This window comes from Dipodomys ordii, unplaced genomic scaffold, assembly GCF_000151885.1.
Source record: "Dipodomys ordii isolate 6190 unplaced genomic scaffold, Dord_2.0 Scaffold48, whole genome shotgun sequence".
Lineage (NCBI taxonomy): Eukaryota > Metazoa > Chordata > Mammalia > Rodentia > Heteromyidae > Dipodomys > Dipodomys ordii.
In genome coordinates this window covers 1,567,254-1,590,324 of record NW_012267264.1, presented here as the reverse complement: position 1 = coordinate 1,590,324, position 23,071 = coordinate 1,567,254, and the positions used below count along the sequence as shown (strand labels likewise).

The 23,071-nt window shown below is 37.7% G+C and overlaps 1 protein-coding gene across 1 annotated transcript in view; it reads left to right on the top strand.

Moving 5' to 3' along the window:
• Snd1 (staphylococcal nuclease and tudor domain containing 1) overlaps positions 1-23,071 on the top strand; it is a 446,430-nt gene that overhangs the window by 186,893 nt on the left and 236,466 nt on the right. The window contains exon 12 of the mRNA XM_013020007.1: positions 9,595-9,695. Coding sequence (XP_012875461.1) covers positions 9,595-9,695 — 101 coding nt within the window. The remainder of the gene's footprint in view (positions 1-9,594; positions 9,696-23,071) is intronic.

The window sequence follows — 23,071 nt, the reverse complement described above, 5'->3', positions numbered from 1 at the left end:
TTCTTTCTTTCTTTCTTTCTTTCTTTCTTTCTTTCTTTCTTTCTTTCTTTCTTTCTTTCTTTCTTTCTTTCTTTCTTTCTTTCTTTCTTTCTTTTTCTTTCCTATCCTGGGACCTGAACTCTGGGCTTGGGCACTGTCCCTCAGCTCTTCAGCTATAGGCTAGCACTCTACCACTTTGAGCCACAGCGCCACTTCGAGTTTTTTCTGCTTATGTGGTGCTGAGGAATCAAACCCAGGGCCTCATGCATGCAAGGCAAACACTCTACCACTGAGCCACTTTCCCAGACCCTGGAATGATTTCTTAGTCACAAAGTTGATGATAATCTGTACACAAAGTGATCGATCATTAGGCTATTCTTTTTTTTATTAGTATACATTAGTTGTATAAGGGAAGTTTCATTGTGACATATATGCCAATGTATGCCAGCCAGCTTCCCCCCTCCTCCTTCCCCCCTCTTTTTTTCTGTCAGTCGTGTGGCTTGAACTCTGGGCTTAGGCCCTGTCTCTCAGCTCTTTAGCTCAAGGCAAGCCCTCTACTGCTTGAGTCATATCACCACTTGCGTTTTTCTGGTGGTTTTTGAAGCTAAGAGTCTGACGGACTTTCCTGCCTGGACTGGCTTTGATCTGTGATTCTCAGATCTTAGCCTCCTGAGTAACTAGGATTACAGGCATGAGCCATCAGTACCCCGCTCAGTTTCCCATATTATCACTCATTCTTATCCCATTCCCTACTGCTTAAAACACAATTTCAACAAGTTTTATCATTCTTTTTTTTCAAACATGTAAATAAACAGTCACCTTTTTCAGTAGCCTTTCTTCCACCACTGATAGCTCCTTTCTCCTACAGACTGCTTTACTTTCATGTCACTCTTGCGTGTGTATGTATGGATGGATGTATTCACTGTGGTTTTTAGACATGCATATATTAAATTTTGCTCAGATGAACTATTCTATATGTCTTTGGCAGACATTCTAGAAAAATGATTGCAGTTATTGTCATAATTCTTCTTTCAGGTCATGGTACAGTTCTGTACCATTTTACCTTTGGTTTTGAGTTGACTTCACATGAATGCATATTCCCTTTTCTTAATACTTCTCAATGTTAGCCTGCAGGCCTGCTTGAGAGAGTGCTTTATACCATGCTGAATGCAGGTAGCTTTCCCATACTAGCTTTTTTCACCCAAGCAATACCTAGCAGAGCTGTAGCAATTTATTGGAACTCTTAGCTGGATGAATATTTTACTCCCACATTTATTGCTTAAATTTCTCAATTTGGCCTCTTTATTAATGGAAACATTGCAAATGTTCATAAATGGTTAGATATTTATAGAGAAAATGTAATATAACCTTTTATTTTTATCCATTCTCAGTGATAAGCCCCCTTCCCTCACTAATTCTTTCTACTACTGCTGCTTTTTTAAAGACTGGGTGACATTGTATGTATTCTCCAGGAAGGCGTTAAGTGTCTCCATGTTTTCATACTGTTTATGTGGCTGGAACTCCTCCAGGGAGACTTCTGGACAAAGTGATTTAATTTCTCCCGACTGCTGGTGACCTTGGAAATATTGGGTACAGATGACTTTGATTGACACTGGAGAAGAGAAAAAAGACCCACCCTAGAGTTCCAGCCCTCTAGAGGAGAGGGCAATGATGACAGGTCTCTGTAATAGAGAAAGCAGGCAGGTGCATGTGGTACAGGGCCAGTTCTTGGTCATTCTTCTGAGGCTTCAATATTTCATCTTAGGGACAATCAGTGTGGTATTAAAAGTAGGAGTTATGCCAGTGACATAATAACAGATTACCACAAACCTAGATTAAACTTAAATCTACTTGTAGGGTTATAAGGATTGAAAAATCAAGAGGTTTTAATGAAAATGCTGGTGGCTGTGAAGTCATTTTCAAATGGTGGTGCTTACTTTTTCTTTAAGGTCCCCATCAGATTTAATGAAAAATATTTGTAATTATTAGCACTGTGTTTCTCTGTTGATTTTTATATGTGTATGTGTCTATTATCTGCCCCACAGTTAGCAGTACAATATATTTTCTGGTCCTGTTCTTATGTTTCTTGTCAGGTTGTTATCACTATTTGTAGAAATGTTGACCAGTCTGCAATAGCCCCTTATATAAAATTTTTTACTGTAATGTTTTAGATTTTATTCTTGTGCATGCATCTAATTAAATACTTACCATACTGGAGGTTTATCTTTTAAGCAATGAGGTCCATTTAAATGACTGTCTAATGTCAGGTAGGGACATTTAACATTTCTTCTCGCTCTGTATTAATCTGTATTTTACCTCTTCCTTCAATACAGATAAAAGCATCTGCCCATCTAAGTATTGGGGCAGTGGATTGATACAGGAGACTTGTTTTTTTTTTTTAAATCAAAAATGCATCAAATAAGGAAACTGACTATGGGTTTGTGAAAGTTTATAAGCACTCTAGGTTACCAGTCCATTGATGAAAATGAAATGTGCTTAAAAATAGTTCTGACTGGTGGAGGTGGGAAGCGTGATTATAGATGGGAGAACAGCAAAAATACATGCAAATAAACAACCAGCCTTAGCACCTAATTACAATGATTTGGAAGGGGGTGTTCCAGAATACATTTAGCCTGGATGGGAGAGGTAGCCCAGAAGCACTGGTTTATGTACCTTAATCATTGCATTGTATCTAAGACAAAACGTGTGTGGTGATGAATACAAAAGTTGTTTTCATGTAAGAGATCAGGGTTCAACAAAAGTCTGAATAGAACAAATAAACTTCAGCTTTTTTATAGTTATAAAATTTGATAAAAATAGTTATTTGTAAATAGTACCCATAATCAACAATAGCCTTAATTTTAAAAACCAAGGTAGAAGCTTCTACAATTTGGTTGACAAATCACGGGTTAATTTTAAAAATCCAATTATGGGAATAATAAAAGTTGTTGAAAATATATCTTCACCTAACTTTTGATTCAGAACTATGGCTTACAGTGATAAAGCATTTGTTTAGCATGTTCACGTCCCTCCCTGAGTTTTATCCCCAACATAACAAAAATTAAAAACCAATGAAAGAAAACCTCTATTGAGTAGAAGTATTTTACAATGGTAGTTTTCTTACTAGAGGATTTTTTTTTCTGTCTGTGTACAAATTTATCCTGTCATCAGAAATTGTTTTTTGGAACTGAAAATGTATGTGGCATATTTTTCCAGTCTAGTCAGGTAATACCAAAAAGAAAATGAAAGATAAACATTTTGCTTTTTTTCTCCCATTTCTCATACCATATTTTGTCATTCTTGGTTTAAGAGTATTCATAGGAGCTATAAAATGTAAGTCAATATCAGTTCACAAGAGGAAAATAAAGGAGGAAGTTAGAACCAGAATGTAAGATGATAGAGGAACAAGGCACTCAAATTTGTAGGAGATATGTTGGGAATGAAGAGTATGAAATTGCCCAGACCATCACTGTGTGTGGTGAAAATTGATGTGTGCTATACGCCTAAAATACTAAAAACTCACTACCAAAAACCTAGTGAAATACTGGTTTTATATTGTTTATGGTTATAATTTATAAATTATCTTTGTTGCTGCTAGGAAAACTTAGCATAAATGTGTGGCTCTCATTGGTGACACTCATTAGATTCCTCCCTCACAATGCTTTTCTACAAGCAGGAAAGGTTGACACTGTTTTTGCCGTTGCTTGAATCGCATTTTACTAAGCACAGAAGTATTTTGTCCAGAATACGTCTCATTAGTTAACCTGTAATTAAGATGGTTCACAACACTCACTTCAATTATCTTAGTAAATAAAATATCCAATAACTGGTACCTGCAGAATTAATCTGTAAAACATCTAAATAAATACCAAGTACTATATCATTCTTTAAAATAAACTCTACTTATCTCTAAGTTGGGATGAATATGTATGAGGTACATAGTCTTGTTTGCTGTGATTCCTTAAGGAGAAAAGTATATTTAATTGAGTCTTTCTAATGATTTCAGGAGTGTAATGATTTAAGTCAACATGTATCTTATTTATGCATATGTGTGGGTGTATTTGTTTATTTATTGCATGCATACCTATTTAGCACTTACTCTGTGCCAGGCACCGTTGTAAGAAAATTAGTTAATCAGAAATAAATGACACTTCCATGGAGTATACCTTCAGTCATACTCTGTTCCAAATACTGCGCTGACATTGATGCTTTTCTTCCTACCAGAGTAAGATGGGCACAGCTGTCTGTCTTATGAGGAAGCACAGGATGCTAGGTGACTTTTCCAAGTTCATGCAGCTGCTCTGTCAGATTACCGAAAACACACCCGGCATCCTGGTTATTCCCTGTCTATGGTCTTCCCCATGCTGTGTAAACTCTTCACTGATTTTTAGTTTTAGGCAGCATGAATTACATTTAGGCCCAGATGGTATTTTTTCTCTCTCTCAGGTGTGCACAGAGGTTTTTCCATAACTTCCAAAAATTTTGTCATGAAAATGGTCATAAAAGAGCTTATTTCTTGAGGCAGAATATTTATTCCATCTCTCTGTGAATTTATGATTGGCTGTGTGGAATAATGAGTGGGATATTATGGTAATTATGCAACATAGCTTCTCAATAGCACCATTTTTTATTAAAACATCTCAGGCTATGACATGGAAATGTTGTCACTGGACAATTGTTTTTCTGTGTACCTCATCTTTAAAGTTTAGGTAGTTGACATTTTATCACTCAATTATCTTCATCAACATCAAAGTCCATGAAAGATCCTTTGGTGATTTGACATTTGCAATTAGTGTAAAGAATATACATAGACTATTATTATTCTATGTATAAAGAATATATAGAATTTCATAAGTGTGGTCCAAAGCAATTTTGCTATACTAAACTGCTCCCAGGCTTTACAAGAGACAGACTGGATTATAAATGCAGACTAAACTTGCCATCTTAATGGACCAAGGGTGACCATAGTGTCTACTATCCTTTGAGATTCTCTTGGAGAAAAAAAAAATAATGGTGAATACTACAGTGTATATTTTTGCTTGCTTAATCTTTCATGGTAGCTGCTTTTATTTGGCATGAGAGCATAGCACAAATTTCAGTATAGTTCTTCTATCTTAGTCTTCTGTCACCATATCTGCAGTTGAAATAACTACACTTTTGTTACATAAAAGAACAGAATCAGAAAGTGGATCTTAAAATACCTAACCTCCTCATTCCAAAGTTGTCCTTCCAAATTTTATGTTTGAAAGAGTCCCTGATCACATATATTCATTCATTCATGCAATAAATATTTACCTTCTACTTTGCAAACCCAATGCAAGATCTCTTGGTGAATAAAAGAAGTCTCCTCCTGGTGTATACTATCAATGTTTTAATTATAATAAATGCAAAGTGGAATTTACAAAGATTTTAATAGGATACACTGCATCCTATCTGGCCAAGTTATCTTTTATCATTCTACCATGAGATGATACCATAAAGTTCCAGTCTAGTGCTCTCCTTTGTCAGATGAGGAGAAAATAAGACTCAGCAATGTTACATGACTCATTTGCCAGAAAGTGACAAGTAGAACCTAGCAGGAGCCCAGGGCTCCATGTGGTCATTACCATAAACAGGTCTGAGATTCTGGGTCAGTTGTATAACCTTTGGTTGCATATGTAAAATACTTGCATTTCAAGTATTTCAGGTGCATCTTTGCTTCAAAACAGAGGACCACTTGTGTATAATTAATGTCTTCTCTTTAACTCATGCCAGGCCATATGGACATACAAACCGTAAATTTACGTTATCATTTATTCAGACAGATATTACCAAGATTGCTAGTCATTTTCATTGTACCTGTTTAAACTTCATCTCTTTTCAAGGTGATTGACATGTCAGTGATGAATAGCTACAGATAAAAAACTGCAAGATAGAGAAACACATCTTAGAATCCACATGAGAGGGACATGTATGCTAATTAGGCATTGACTTTAATTCCTGGTTTGTCATAGTTGCCTGCAGGTGTGTGTCTTGGCTATGTGTTGTTCTCAGGGCCTCATTTATATTTGAGATTTTCTTTAATAATGTTGCATCCACAAAGAGCTCTTTAATCTTGGACTCATTTGCAATTCTCTTTCTCTTGATATTGGAAATAATTAATTGGCAAATTAATGTAGTTGTTGTTTCTTTAGTTATTGATGATTGCAGGTTGTAGGGTTTTTGTTTTTTGGATATTTTTTCTTTCTACTTGGGTTTTGCTTGTTTTGTTTGTCTTGTCTTCTCATGTATTTCTTTGGAAGACCGTTCTGGGACAAGCTTGTTGGCCTGGGTGGTGTACAGATGTTCACTTTTGGCTTGTTGTTGTCACTATTGATGCACAGAGGTGTGGTCTTTGTACTGAATAGCTGTGGTCCACCCCTCACCCACCCATCAGTGGCTGAGGAGGAGGCTTGGCATTGGCAGGTACAAGGTAACCTTGAGATTCACTTAGTTTATTTTTAAGCAGGAATGATTTTTTTTCCTCCTCTGCTAATAGAATTGAGGGCTTGAGCTCGTTAGATGCATTGTGTGAAAATACAAGGATAGTGGACCTTCGTCATCTCCACATATTTGTTACATTCCCACTCAATGCCCTAAATTGGATGATGCCCTGTGGCTATGCCCTATTTAAACTTGCCCCAGAGATACTCTGCATTCCATGGTTTGGCCACCCTTGAACTTCACTTACACTTGTGATTTCCTCTGTAGTTCTTGGCCTGACTCCAGATCTCTTGTTGCTTTCTTGGCGTCTTCCAGCTTCTGCAGGTTAGCTATAAGGCCTTGACTGAGCAGTTCCAAATATATCAGCTTAGACATTGTGAATACTTCTCCCAGGCATCTGAGTCATCCATGACGTTCTATGCAGCCTTCTCAGGCCTGGCCTCTTCAGTGGCCTCTGGTAAACTCGGGTCAGTGCATATTGGGAAACTGCTTCATATGAGGTAACAGTTGGTTAATCCCCCTGTTTGATCATATTCCTCATTTTTACCTGAGTCCTTAGCTTTACAGAAGTTGGTAAGTCCTTAGTAACAATCTTGGTTGTAGATACATGATTTGAGGGGTCATCCTTCAATTGTGTTGTTGTCTTTGTTTTTAAAAGAAAGGTTCAACTTTAGCCCCTAATTAGCCTAGTCTTTGATATAGCTACTTTTTGGCTTCAAAAATATGATATGTGAGTCTTAAAATATGTTATCTGACAGTTGGATTTTTTTTTTAATATGCTGTCCTGGTGCTTAAACTCAAGGCCTAGACACTATCCTTGAGCTTTTTTGCCCAAGGCTAGCTTTCTTTACTTGAGTTACATTTCCACTAACCAGCAGTGTGGGCAAACCCAATGCTTATGTATGTGTTGTCTTTATGCTGGGTGGTAAGAAGTGAAGATATATTTTATTTAGAAGAGAGATTATAGTGGTGGTAACTCACACCTGTAATTTTAGCTACTTGTGAGGCTGGGATTGTTGGGATTGCAACCCCACATAGTTGGCCTCTATCCTGTCCTGTGCTAGGATAGGAAATGAGACCCTATCTCAAAATAACAAGCAAGAATCAGACCTGGGGGTGTGGTTCAGCAGCAAAAACGCCTGTCTAGCAAGTATGAAAAACTTTGTTCAAACCCTGAACAAAGGTGGGGAGGAAATCTTGGACAGTAGAGGTGGCCAACATAATATCTTCAGTGTAGATATGTAAATTGTTATGACTGTTACCAAAACCAAGCATGAAGACATGTTTACTAATTAATCCCATATACTTGTTTCTTGAGATACATGAGCATAAGATAAATGGTAACATGAGAAAAATTACTGCGTAGTATGACCACAGCTGTTTATTTCATACATGGTAGAATTAAATGGTTTTCCCATTTATAACCTTTTATTTGTATGCATGTTTTTAAAATTCAAAATGATTCTTATTGTCTATCTTATCCTTGATATAGCTGCCACCCCCGCCCCAAAGAAAACTCCTTCCTAACTCCAACTGTGTTGCTATTGGACTTAGTTACCTGTGTCATTTTGATTTACACACTGTGAAATCAATTCCAAATATCTTTGTGATTGTCATCTTGTTCTTACTAGTTCTTAACTTGGTCCAAGAGAGGATAGTATGACAGGCCAACAGTCCATCCAATCTTTCTGGAAAGACAGGCCATGTTGTGCGTGATAGGACTGGGCCTTTAACTCAGTGCCTCTTGCCTGCAAGGCATGTGCTCTGTCACTTTAGCCACATCCCCAGTCCCAGGTCATAGAAGTACTTAGGGTTTTTATAGAAATGGTTAAGGAACTGTTTTTCTGTAATATCTGGCAGTGGCACAGGAATATTGCACACATCTTCAATCAAGTAGAATTTCTGTGGGGCTTCACGTGCTCAGCCATTTGATCTTTTTTGGATTAGCATCTTTCTTTTTAAAACAGCCCTTAAAAAAGCGTTTTAGGTTTTACAGCAAAAATGGAGCAGAAAGTACAGAGATTTCCATGTTTTTCTGCCCTATACTTGTACTACAGTATCCCACAACAGAGGGATGTAATTGTGGAAGCTGATGAATCATTATTACCCCAAGTCCATGGGCTTCCATGTTTGATATTGTACCAGCTACGGGTTTCTACCATTGTATAGCAATATATAATTTACTATTGTAACAGAATATAGAAAGAATAGTTTCATTGCTCTATAAATCCTCTATGCCCTGGCCATTTATTGCCCATTCCCACCTACCCCTAGCCACTGGTGTCCACTGATCGTTTCTGGTGGGCTTCTTTCACTTAATTATGTGCATTTACAATCCTCTGTGTCTATTCATAGCTTACCAGCTCATTAGTTTTAGCATTAGATAGCCATCCATTGCCTGGATGTTCCACAATTTATTTATTTACTGATGGCATTATGGTTGTTTCTAAGTGTTGGTAGTTCTCAGCTATGTTAACATCCATGTTCAGGTTTTTATGCTAAATTTTTGGCTCTTTCAAGTAAATTCCAAGGAGCTACCTTTACATTCTTGAATCAGATGGTAAGGGTATGTTCAGTTTTGTAAGAAACCAATAAACTATCTTCCAAATGGTTATACCATTTTGCACCAGAGGGTGAATGAGAGGTTCTGTGACTATATATCCTTGCAAAGCATTTGGTGGTGTTAGTGATCTGGATTTTGGAGAGTCTGTAGTGGTGGTTAAATTAGGTACTTCCCCCCAAAATTGTTTTGAGGTGATGGAAATGGAACCTGGGTCTTTGCCATTGTTACCAAGTACTGTACCAATAGTGCACCCATATTTCATTGTTTAAATTAGCAGTTCCCTTATTGCATATGTTGTGGAATGTCTTTGCTATTGGTATGTTCTCTATGAACTGTTCAGGGTTTTTTGCAGTAATTTCCTTATCATTGAGTTTTAGAAGTTCATTGTATATTTTGAGAAACTAACCCTTAGCCTTTGTCTTCTGCAAATATTTTCCCTGTGTGCTACTTGCTTTTTTTTTTTTTGTAAACATCTTAGATATAGAAAATCCAATTGAGTTGATCTTTCACAATTGAGCAAGCATATGTGACTGCTAGTAAAACACATTGCAGACTTCCAACTCTAATTCCCTTGATTCTTTTATTTCCAGGTCAATGTGACAGTGGACTACATTAGACCAGCCAGCCCCGCCACAGAAACAGTGCCTGCCTTTTCAGAGCGTACCTGTGCCACTGTCACCATTGGAGGAATGTAAGTGGTCCAGCTAGCAGGCATCAGCTTTCATCTGAAGTAGCTAAGAGTTCTCTACTTAATCAAGTCTCTCCTTTCTCTCTGTTTTGCTTTCTCTTGCTCTTAACCCAGTGGTTTATAATTATGTGCCTGTGTAACACTTTAGATTTGCAAAGTACTTTATAATCACTCATTAGCTAATCATATACTTTCATTATCGTTTTTTAAGATTTATTGGGCTCTGTGTGCTTTGCTCCATGAAGTACACATTATTACTATTAATAATTCTATTTATTGAATATCAAGCTGGCCCTAGGTACTATCCAAAATTAGTTCAAAGGATTTTCTGTATATTAGTGTAGGAATTTGAGTTGTAGATGAAAGAGGGGGCTTGGAAGGAGGAGAGGAAGAAAAAAATAGAAAGGAAGAGGAGTAGAGGTTATCTGTACATATTCTTTGCACTAGAGGACTGGAACCAGTTGATAGAGTTGCTGCTGTTATGGCTGTGCTATGGTTATATACGCCAAGGTCTCTTGGTTGTCTGGTTGATGAACAGAACCGCTGAAGAGAGCAATCTGACAGGGGAAGGAAGAAGCCTGCTGGGCTAAGCTTCCACAATAAATATTAAAACAATCAGTCAGTCCCTGGTAGCAATTCTTACTTTGCATAAAATATACCAGCATGGTAATTGTTTCATTCTCTATTTAACAGTCTTAAATGATATTTGTTACCAAACTGGTATTTTTCTCATTTTAAGGGTGCATAGTAGAGGGGAAGAAAAGAATAGGTCTCTCTCTTATCAAAACAGGGATTGTTTTATTGAAAGCACAATGGAACCCCTTAGGAAAAATATGTCTAAGCTATAGCTGCCTCTGAAAAGATGCAGATTTTGTAGTTGTTTAGCTTCTAGAAACTCTCAGATCAAACTGGAGCCTCTTCCTCTGCATCCTCGTCTCCACATTTGGAGTAACTATTCTTAGCCAGTTCCCACTGCTGTATTTATTATTGTTGTTAATGTTGACACAATTGGAGGTTTCATTTTGCCAGGAGAAGCTCAATATAGGCATTTGATGTCATTACCTTCACACCATCACAGACAACAGGATTTGTGAGAAGCCTGTCTCTGACAAATCACCTAATATTTTTGAAATGTGAAAAACTAGGACATGTTTTGGTGATTAGTCTATCTGTATAACTTGCAATAATGATTTATTACCACCTTTATTACCACCTCTTAGGAGCTAGATTCATGCTTCTTTACCAGAAAGAGCTGGGATATTTATATTTCCCTGTATTAAAAATTATACTGGCAGAATTGGGGAGTTAACTCCGTAGACTGCTGCTCCTGCTGTCAAATTACTGGGGCAACAGTTTCACATCTGTAAAAACGTACTTCTTTACTTTTGGCAGATGGTCTCCACCAGCGTTTATTTAGCACTCCATTAGAATGAATTATCTCATTTAGTAACCACCAAGGTAAATTTACACTGTGTAAAAGCATATATCCAGACAGTGTTTCTATGGTATTCTTAAATTTTTATTTAGGATAATTTGGAATAGCTGGCTTCAAGAAAATTTTCCTGAGTAGAGGATGTGGCTGTGGCCTGTGGCACTCACCTTTGACATTCAAGTGCATTTATTTTGACATTGACATTACTCTCCTACCAAGGTCCCTTTTCCTCCATATATTTGGTACTTGTTGCTTTGTTGATAATATCTGGGTTTCATTGTGGGTTTGCTTTGCTTTTTTCTGATAGTTCATGATGATGAATATTTTTTCCTAGCTCTGCTGGCCATTTTAATCCATTTTGAGAAATGTCTGTTCTAATCATTTGCCCCTTTTTAATTGGATCACTTTTTTGTTGTTGAGTTCATTGGGTTTCTTACATAATTGTGGATATTAAAATTTATTGATATTATTGAAGTCATCTCTCTCTCAACTGTTGTCTTCCTAGAAACAGGGAAATTTGTCGTCTTTATTTCCTGTGTGGCTCTGGTATTCAGCAGATGATAGGAGCTGGTTTAATAATTTGTTGAATGATTTGTTGGCTATATTGCTAAGGTCCCTTGTTAAAAGTAGTATCTCAGGGAGGATTTGAATGTTTTATTACTCAGGTGGCTTTAGGTTTTTGTATTTAAACCTCCTCAGTATTAAGATCTTGTATTGATAGTTTTTCTCTTATTTGTTCGTTTATTTATTGGGTCGGTTGTGGGGCTTGAACACTGGGCCTGAGCGCTGTCCCTCAGCTCTTCAGCTCAAGACTATCGCTCTACCACTTGAGCCACAGCACCACTTACGATTTTCTGGTGGTTAATTGGAGATAAGAGTCTCACAGACATTCCTTTCTGGGCCAGCTTTAAACTGCGATGCTCATATCTAAGCCTGCTGAGTAGCTAGTATATAGGCATAAGTCACTGGCACCGGCAATTCTTGTGCTTTAACTTGACTCCAAGCTTCTGCTTATTTTGCGTTTGTTTTGTTATTATTTCTGTTTATCCTTTTCTGAGTTTACTTTGAAAATATCTTCAAACAACATTGTAGCACAATGAGGTAAAACTAAAGTGTACTGAAAGCCTTCTGATTTAAGAGTTAGTTATTCAAAACCACTGTCTGGAGAGAGGGATTCATTAAGTATAAAATATGCATGTTTCTGAATCTCTTATATATAAGCAGCATGGATCCCCTATTTGATAATCCAAGTGAACTGCTCAATCTCTTTGAAATTAGGACACAGAAACACTATTATTTCTGAAACTTGTATCCCCTCATTTGTTATAATTGCCCTACTCTTTTTTTTCCAGCCACTATAAAGACATTCTTCTTGATTAAACTTTTTTAAGCATGCAAATATATATGCCCATATATACTTTGTATGCTTATAGTTTAGTGATTAATACAATTTATAATGGGATATATATAATTCAAAAGCACAACCAACATGAGCTAGATTTGGGGACGAAGAGAATGGTCTAACGGCTTGGAGCCATGTGCCTAATTGTGTTGAAGTGTCCCTCACAGGCTTCATGCTGGTTGTATGAGAAGGATTAGTTAAGAGAGTTTCATGTCACTGCCTCTCTGAAAGGTGGGCTTTGAGCCAACTCTTAATAGTGTGCAATTAAAAACACACAGTCTAGTGATGTCTGTCATAATCTGAGGATTTACATACCTGTATTTAGGCCTGCCCTACACCTCTTGATTTTCCTGTTATTGAAGACTTGAGCAGACCACTCTGGCCAGAAGAACTCTTTTGAAGTTGCTGATTTCAGGAGAATGAGACAGGCCGATGAGAAGGTGTCTTGCAGAGGGCTATTTCAAAGCAGATTTTCAGATGTATTTCACATGCAAAGTATGTGAATTGTTTGTATGCCCAGAAGGGTTCAGTGGAATCCTTCTAAACATACATATTGATGTATGGAGGCAGATCTCAAGACCCTGCTGTGGGGCCTTGCTGGTGTGACACAGGCTTCAGCTCTCTACCTTGCCCTCTGGGGAACTTTGTTTAATGGAAACAAGGTTCATCATTTCTCTAATAGATTAAATTTTTTTCTTGATTAACTTTACTGTGGAGTTGGCAAGAGTTGTTATCTGTTAATCAAAACAGTTTAAATAAAAAATAAAAAGATCAAACCTTGAGTCGGTTCTCATTCTCTGGCTCCCGGGTTGGGAATTAGCTGATCTTTTCAGGCTTGGTTTGTGACATGAAGCTGTCAAGATGGCGCTTCTTGTTAATTACTTTTTATTGTATTTAAGACACTTAAATAACTCTTCTTGTGATTTAGTCTTCTATGTAATTAGCTGCAGTGATTAAAATCTCATTCTTTCATTCTTGCCAGAGCCTTCTTAAAGAGTGAGTTTTTTCTAGGGTGACCTTTCCCTGTACTGGACTTCCCAATAACTTTGAGCTCCAATCTTGCAAACCCATATAATCTATTAAGTCATTGTGCATGTCTTTCTGCATATCACATTTTCTAAGAAAAGTGTGAGAAGAAAATCTCTTCACTCTTAGAAAATGTAAGTAATGTCAGGATTTATATGTAACACTTATTTTCATCCCCATCCTCATCCCTGGAAGACTTTCAGGTACAAGAGAATACAATGTTACCAGGACTTTAACCTAATTCTTTCATTTTGTGATGTTTTGAGTATTGCAAACTGCCATACATTTGAAAAGGGGAAAGAATGGAGATGGAATTATGGAAAAGGAACCATGGTGATACCATCTAGGGTAGGTTCTTTTTTTCTGCTAATAAAGAATAAAAAGGTGGGAAAGTGTCTAAACATTAAATTTATTACAAAGTCAGAGGAAAGAAGTGTTAACAAGAGCTGAGACCGCAGTTGGGGGTCCAAATCCCTTTGTCTGAACCCTGCCAGATGCTAGGTCCATTTCCCTCCCTCTTGGAGTAGTGTATCTTTGTCCCGATTGGTTGAGCCATGATCAGAAGTCTGTCTTGTTAGATCTCTCACACACTGACCAGGAGGACAGAAGTGTTAGGACTCATCTTGCACCTGGCACTTTTTGGGGAGGGGGGGCGGGGAGTGGTTGTGGGGCTTGAACTCTGGGCCTAGGTGCTGTCCCTCAGCTCTTCAGCTGAAGGTACGCACTTTACCACTTGAACCACAGCACCACTTCTGGTTTTCTGGTGGCTAATTGGAGATATGAGTCTCACAGATTTTCCTGCCCAGGCTAGCTTTGAACTATGATCCTCAGATCTCAACTTCCTGAGTAGCTAGGATTACAGGCATGAGCCACCAGTGCCTGGCTACCTTGCACCTTTTATAAGGGCAAATGTCACTGTTTGGGGATCCATCTGGGATGGATTTATGTTGTATCCTGTGCAGTTATCTGCTATGTGGACTTTTGTTCCAGTAGCCATTTTCTTAATACCTCATGGGTCAGCTGTAGATGCCTGTTTATTTTCTGCATGTGATCATGATTTTAAGGAGATGGTTTATTTTTGGAACAAGTTACACTCTACTGGTTTGTAGAGTTTGATGCTTGCACTCCTATATTTCCCTGCCTTCATCCATGCATGGCTACTCGTTGATGCATATATGAGTATAGAGCCTCACACCTCAGCTACTGGCAAACTTCATTGGGGCTGGTAACATCTGAGGTGACCTTCTTGCTCTAAGGATTGTCATCTGGCAGAATCAACACCATCTTTATGAATGAATTTCCACTCAGTCTTTCTGGGTTTGTCACAGATACAACTTAAGTTTATTATATTCATATGATCCAGACTTTTAAACTTAGAAATAGAAACACTTCCTTTGCTTTTTTTTTTCCTTTGGTTTTTATTTGTAAGGATACTTCCCTCTCCCCTGACTCCCAGTTGTTCCATTAGTGACTGAAGCATTGGGTTAGGTCTTGTCTTTATTCTAAATAATCCTCTTTTAATCCTAGTTTGTTTTTTGTTTGTTTTTATACCCCAGTCACAATAGGAGTAAATGTCATATAATCCTCAGATTTTCTGGCTTGAGTTTCATAGCTTTTTAGCATTCTCAGTCAGCCAAATCGTGGAGTTTTCAAAAGGTAAAATGTAGCAGTGATGTTTTTCTTTGCTAGTTCATGGAGGAACCTCTGTTTCATAGTCTACTCTTCTCACCCAGTAAGGCCTCCAACGTCCTGAAGGCTCTTTTCCTTTACCTGAGAAAGAATAACCTTTACTGATAGTGATCTAGTGAATAATCCTTCTCCCACAGTGTTACTATTTACAGTTCTTTATCTTTAGTGGGGTTATCTAAATATTGTTACTTTTGGCTTGTTTCATTTGCTTGTGTCTATTGTTTGTTTTGTTCTATCCTACTTTGAAGAAAAAGAAGACACTAGAATGAGGATTGAGAGAGTTCCTCCTTCTAACAGCAGGAAACCTCTAACCTACCTCTAACCATATTTAAGCCAGGCATGGTGACAAATGCCTATTCAGGAGCCAGAAGCTGAAAGATTGAGATTTGAACTCCAGTTCCCACAAAGTTAACAAGACTCTAAAAAACAAAACAAAGATCATTCTTACTGGAGAGATAATCTGCTTTCAATCTATTGGAAGTGTATAATAATCTTTCCTATCACAAAAATAAAATAAAAAAGCACTGTGGATGTTGCTGAAGGAGTAGAGTGTCTCCTGAGTCCCTAATTCAGTCCCCAGTACATTAAAAAAAAGAAAAAGAAAAGGCAGTTTTGATCATTTTCTGGAAGTCTTATATTGCTTGACCTACATAATTGTGTTGCTTCCTTTAGCGCTGAATAGTGGAGATATGCCTGCTGCCATTCTGAGGACATCTGCAGCATCAGTGGCAGTAACAATACTCTGGAACAAAATAGTTGAATAACTGGGCATATACTCAGCTAGCTCAAGTATAGCAATCATTTGAAGAGACTTGTCCTGTGAGGCACTGAAAGAAGGAACTTGGCTATTGAACAACACAGGACTCAGGATTAGAATTAGGAATATACTGTTGAGTTTCAGACAAATCTGTCTCTTTTGTTTAGATATTTTGTGGCTGGCTGTCTGTGGAAGCTTTATGCTGCCAAATCTTATTTCCTTAAAAATCCTTGGTTTCAGAATGCTTCATAATGATCATCTCTGTATAGAAGTTGAATGTAGCTTTCTATAATGGCACCCACAGATCTAGAAATCAGTAAAACTTACTGCTGAGGTATGTGAGAGCTCCCTCCCTCCCTCTCTCCCTCCCTCCCTCCCTCCCGCCTTTCTTCCTTCCTTCCCTCCTTCCTTCCTTCTTTCCTTCCTTCCTTCCTCCCTTCCTCCTTCCCTTCCTTCTTCCCTCCTTTCCCCCCTTCCTCCTTTGTTTTCTTTACTTTCCTCCCTTCCCTCCCTCCCCTCATTCCCCTCCCTCCCCGAGTAGCTATGATTACAGGTGTGACCTGACTAATAATATTTTATTTAATAGTACCAATTGAGAAACATGCCAGGCTATATGCATCTTGAGTATTTCCTGAACTTATCCTTTGGAAACTAGCCTTCCTGGTTGTTTTTTTTTTTTTGTCGGTCATGGGGCTTGAACTCTGGGCCTGGGCTCTTCAGCTCAAGGTGAGCTCTCTACCACTTGAGCTACAGAGCCACTTCCGTTTTTCTGGTGGTTTATTGGAGATAGGAGTCTCACAGTCTCTCCTGCCCGGGCTGGCTTTGAACCGCGATCCTCAGATCTCAGCCTCCTGAATAGCTACGATTACAGGCGTGAGCCACCAGCGCCCGGCTCCTTCCTGGTTTTTCTAAGTAGACTATGGGGAGCCTGAGAGATAATAAGTTTTTTTTCTTTAAACCAAGGAGCCCATTTGAAAAGATTACTTCTTGGAATGTTGAGAGACACTTCAGGGAGTGGGCTCAAACAAGGGACAAGTCGCCACTGCTAAAGGTCTTCTAAGAACTGCTAGATGTATATTTATTATTCAGGAAATATTCGTTGAGTTCTTACTAATGCCTTGCCCTGAGGATGTTAGGAGGAATAAAACTACAACCAGTCTCCAGCCGGGTGGTCTTCTTCTGGTCATAGTTCATCCTTGAATTTTTTTAACCTTAGTGTTAGAGCCTCAGATACCCTGGTGAACATTCCCTACCTTTTCCAGGCATAGAATTTGTGTTTGTTAAAAAGTTTTACTATAAGACACATAGCGACTTTTATTTAATAAGGACATAGAAAAATTCACCTCTGTTCAGGATTTGCCCGGGACTTTGTTTTGTTTTGTGGCACTTTGGAGTAAATTTAGGACCTTTTGCTTGCTAGGCAAGTGTTCTACCTCTTGAACCTTAACTCTAGATCATTAGTTTATTTTTCAGTTAGGTTCCTACTTTTGTTTGACTTAACCTCTGTCTTCTAAGTCACTGAGAGTACAGATTGTACCACTACTCTTGGTTTATTGGCTCAGATGAGATCTAGCTAACTTTTACCCAGCCTGTCTGGAATCACAGTTTTCCTGTTTCTACCTCCTTCTAAGTAGCTGGAATTATACAAATGCATCACCAGGCCCAGTCATTGCCGTGGCAGCATTTTACTGAAATGTCACCTGAAAGTAGACTAAAATATAAATGAAAACTAATTCTTCTTATCACTTCCCTTTGGGTGAGTCATTTACTTACTTGTCATAGGCTATATGTGACCACTCACTGAAGTATCCTGTCTTTTTCTTCTACATAAGATGTAGTACCTGGGTCATTCAAGGTAGAGGAGCCCAGGGAATCCCTTCAAATCGCATGATCCTCATATCAGCAACTCTAGGTGCCCTGAGGAGCCTTCAAGATGGCTGTCTTTCTTAAGGGTTTCACCTGATGGAGGCCCAGAAGCTGTCTTGCTCTAATGGTTTCTCTGAGTGTGGTTATCCTTCTATTCTTTTAAATTAATACCACTGTTTTTAAGTTTTCAGCTTTAAGCATTATCTACTCACTACCTGTATTTTATCAATTTTGTCAACAATGAATTTATTAATCTGTTTCTGGTTAAATTTATTTGCTTTACCTTTTTTTTGAAAGATAATGATGTTGGAACTTTCCCCCTTTCTTTTCCACTTCTAAAAGCTTAATTTTTTTCTGTTAAGATTTATATCATTTATTGCATTTCTCATCTGTAACTGGAATAGTCTTCTATACATTGTCTAGAAATTTATTACAGAAATTTAATTTTGCCCCCATAGCAGTAATAATATCTAATTGTATTTGATACTATAATATGTTAGAGTGAGAAGTTTAATAGTGATTATTAAACCTGTAGAAGAAGAAATCTATGTCTCTAAATCTTTATAAAGAACTGCTGACTTGATTTTCTGTTTTTTCCTTTCTCTTTTCCTCCTGTGTGGCTGCCACTAATCTTCACATCTTTTCTTATTAGTTCTTTATATTTTACGGAAGGATTGTGATTTTTCTTGTGTGAATGATAAACTTTCTGAATTCCTACATATGTAAAGTGTTTTAATTTTGGCTATATTCTTTGTTGTTAGTTTCATAAAATTCTAGCTTCAAAATTAGGTAGCACCCTCCCAAATGTCAGTCATTGCCTCCTATTGTTTCACGAATGCTTATGAGAAATTCAATTTCCATTTCTATAAATGTAGCTTTTTAAAAAAAATCCTCTTCTCTGATTCTCTAGGCTTTTATAATTTTCCACTTTAGTTTTTTGAAACATTATTATATTGTTTCTGGTATATTTTTTTCCCCAGCTGCATACTCATTGGACTTTTTAATTTTGAACACTTACTTTATCTAAGAGTTTGGTTTATCTTTTTGAGACAAAATCTTTTTTCTCTCAATAATATCAAATTCATTTATTTTTTCTAAAACCTCTATAGAATCATATCATCTCAATCTTTTATCATTTTATGTATATATATATATATATATATATATATTATTGTAAAGATACTGTACCAAGGGGTTACCGGTATACATGGGTAAGGTTATAAGTACATTAAAAAGAACAGTGACAAAGATTAAACCTCTTGTGTCCCTATCTTGGAGTTCATTTCACTTAGCATCATCTTATATAGTTATATGTACATAGCGTTTCACCATTTCTGCTTGTGTGGTAAGATTATCCTAGATGTATACTAGTTATTGCAAATAAGAGAAACCATGGGACCTATGTTTCTTTGGGCCTGGCTTACTTCAGTTAATATAGTTTTTTCCAAGTCCTTCCATTTCCTAAGAAATAGGGCGGTGTCATTCTTTCTGATGGAAACAGAATTCCATTTATATGCAATTCCACATTTTCTTGATTCATTCATCTACTGAGGAGCATCTGGGTTGGTTCCATATCTTAGCTATGGTGAATTATGCTGCGATAAACATTGTTGTGCTGGTAGCTTTAGTATGGCCTTGTTTGTGATTGTTTGGATAAATGCCCAAAAGTGGAATTGCTGGGTCATAGGGTAGCTCTATTTGGGGTCTTTTGAGGAACCTCCATACTTCTTTCCAAAGTGGTTGAACAAGTTTATACTCCCACCAACAATGCAATAGGGGTCCCTTTTGTCCACATCCCCTCTAGCATCTGTTGTTACTAGAGTTCTTGATTATAGCCATTCTAACTGGTGTGAGGTGGAATCTCAGTGTTGTTTTGATTTGCATTTCTTTTATGGCCAGAGAAGTTGAGCATTTCTTCATGTGTCTATTGGCCATTCTTATTTTCTCTTCTAAGAGTCTTTCTTTAAGTCTTTAGTCCACTTATTAAACGGGCAGTTGTTTTTTGAGCATTTGTTGTTGGAGAATTTAATTTTTTGAGTTCTAAGTATATTTTAGATATGAGACCTTTGTCTGTTGTATTGCTAGTGAAGATATTCTCCTAATCATGGGCTTTCTATTGATCCTGCTAGCTATGTCCTTTGCCATGAAGAAGGTCTGCAACGTCATGCAATCCTATTCGTCCAACCTTTCTTTTATTTGTTGTGTTTCTGGGATTTTATTAAGAAATTTTGGCCTGTGCCAAGGAGCCCTAGAGTTTCTCCTATTCCTTCCTGTAATGTTTTCAGGATGTCTGCTTGACTTCAAGGTCTTTGATCCATTTGGAGTTGATTCTGGTGCAGTGTGATATATAAGGATCTAGCTTTAGTTTTCTACAGAAGTTCAACCAGTTTTGCCAGCACCATATACTGAAGAGGCTAGCTTTCTTCCATTCTATTTTTTTTTTTTAAGTTACCTTATAGAAGATTAGGTGGCTATAGGTCTGTGGGTTCATTTCTGGGTCTTCGATCCTATTGCATTGGTCCTCAGCGCTGTTTTTGTGCTAGTACTAAGCTGTTTTGATTACTATGGTTTTGTAGGAGAGTTTGAAATTTGATATTGATATTCCTCCAGCACTGTTCTTTCTGCTAAGGATTGTTTTTGCTATTCAGCGTCTTTTATTATTCCATATGAATTGTTGAATTGCTTCTTCTATATCATGGAAGAATGAGGTTGGGATATTGATAGGTATTGCATTGAATTTGTAGATAGCCTTTGGCAGGATTACCATTTTCCCATACTCCTGCATTGGGAGGTTTTTCCACTTCCTTAGGTCTGTTTTAATTTCCTTTTTCGGGTTTTTTAGTTAACTCCTAGGTATTTTATTTTTTGTAGGGCTATTACAAAAGGAGTTGTTTTCCTGATTTCAGATGCACTCTTCTCGTTACTGGAATACAGAAAAGCCATTGATTTTTGAAGTTTAATTTTATTATACCTGCTACTTTGCCAAAGTTTCAGATCAGCTTAAGTAACATGGGAGTGGAGTCCATGGGGTTCTTTAAATACAAGATCATGAGACAGGCCACAGGCTGGCATCGAATTTACAATCTTCCGGCCTTAGTATCCTGAGCTTATGGAGTACAGATGTCCATTACCACACCTGGCTGTCAAGCAGACATTTTTCCTTCATGTTGCATTAATTTTATTCTCTTTGCCTCTTGTCTTTTACTTCTGGAAATTCCACTAGTATTGTAGCTTTTGCTTATCTTACTGTACTTGTATAGGGATCCTTTCTGTGTGTTTGATCTCTATTCAAGTCAGTATCTTCACATTGATTTTCCAGCCAACCATGCATATTGAATTATTCCCATTTATTGCCACTTTCCTGCCTATCCAATAATACTCATTGGATAATTCACTTACAGATATTTATAGAATATCTGGTATGCCTTAGTCACTGTTGCAAGGTATCATCAACATATTGGTGAATGCAAACTTAACATGATTTCTGTTCTTGAGAAATTTATAGACTGTTGTATTAATCTAGCTCATTTTATTTTTTTTCATTTAAATGTTTTGTTCTTTAATTGTTCTATTTTATTAGCATCCTCTTCAGCTTAGGGCTAATGTAATGTCTGTGGATATTGTCTAAAACTAAAAGAAATAATTTCCACTTCTGTTACCTTATCTTTTTATTCTGTAGTTAAATATTCTATTAATCTTGTTTCTTTCTTTCCTAAGTCCTCAAATCTTTCATGAGCTTTCATTTATATGTATTGGACATTGATGTGGGTGTGTGGGTCTGTGGTCCTGGGGCTCAGGGCGTGGGTGCTGTAGCTGAGCTCTTTTGGTCAAAGCTAGGACTCTACTACTTGAGCCACAGCTCCACCTCCAGATTTTTGGTCATTAATTGGAGAATCTTATACATTCCTTCCCTGGAATTTTGTTTGTTTGTTTGTTTTTGCTAGTCCTGGGGACTAAACTCAGGGCCTGGGCACTATTCCTAAGCTTCCTTTGCTCAAGGCTAGCACTCTACCATTTGAGGCACAGCTTCCAGCCTTTTCTGTTGATGTGGTACTAAGGAATTGAATCCAGGGCTTCTTGTATGCTAGGTAAGCACTCTACCACTAAGCCACATTGCCACCCTTCCCTGGGCTTTTTTGAACCATAACCGTGAGGTCTCAGCTTCCTGAGTGGCTGGGATTTTATGCATGAACCACTGATATTCGCCTCTTCATTTATATTTCTGAGAAAGGGCTGAACATAGGCTAGTATTCCTCTTCAGAGACATGGGCTGCCCTACCCAGGTTATCTCTGGCATAAAAAGAGTGGTTAGATTGTATCAGAACAAGCAAATCACAAACCCCAGTAAAATTGCCAAGGCCAAGAGAGGCTGTTGGACCACCAGCTTTTGTGTATTTCCCAGGGCTGAGGTGTGAGAGTGGGGGCGGGGGGGGGGGAAGGCAGTTATGAGCTCTGCAGCAGCTGTCTCAGATGCTCTGCTTCTGTTTGTATTCAGGTCACAACTGTTGTCCAAGGTCATTTCAAAGTTACATCTCCCACTGTCCTCTCTACCATGACACATGTTTCTTTGAAGTGAATTATCTGCTATGACATTGATAATTTGGACAATGACATTGTATAAGATGACAAGTCAAGTCGGTTAAAGGATTTTCAGAAGTACTGAACCAATAAGGCATAAGATTTGTTACATTTAGTAGTGTAGAAAGGTTTTTTCCTTTTAATTCTGGCAATCTAAATATGAGAAATCTACAGTAGTAATTTCCTTTCTTGTAAGTTGTGACAACTTTAGTGTCTTTACGCTTCTTCCTCAGTGGTGAGTTATAAAAATATAGTGTGATAAATTGTGAAGAGGGCTTTTTATTAAAGTAGGGGATTAATGAAGAAGGCTTAAGCTTGGATTTGTTTTTATATTTTGATAAAAATGGTTCCTATTGTAAGCAAACACTCTAGTATCTTATCTAGAAGGTTAAAATGGGACTGGGGATTGAGGCTACTCTGCCAGTAGGCACTCTTCTGTGTGTGTTATTTTGTTAGGGTAGGCTTAAGTGGTCTTCCTATTTTCCCCACAAACCTGCATTGTTTGCGGGGAACAACCCCTATTTTGTATACCCTTCAAATATGGCATAGCAGACATTCCTGTACTTGTTCTGTGGTATTCCTTGAGGTTCTTCCAAAGCTTAACCCCTCTACTCTTAGCTATTCTGTGG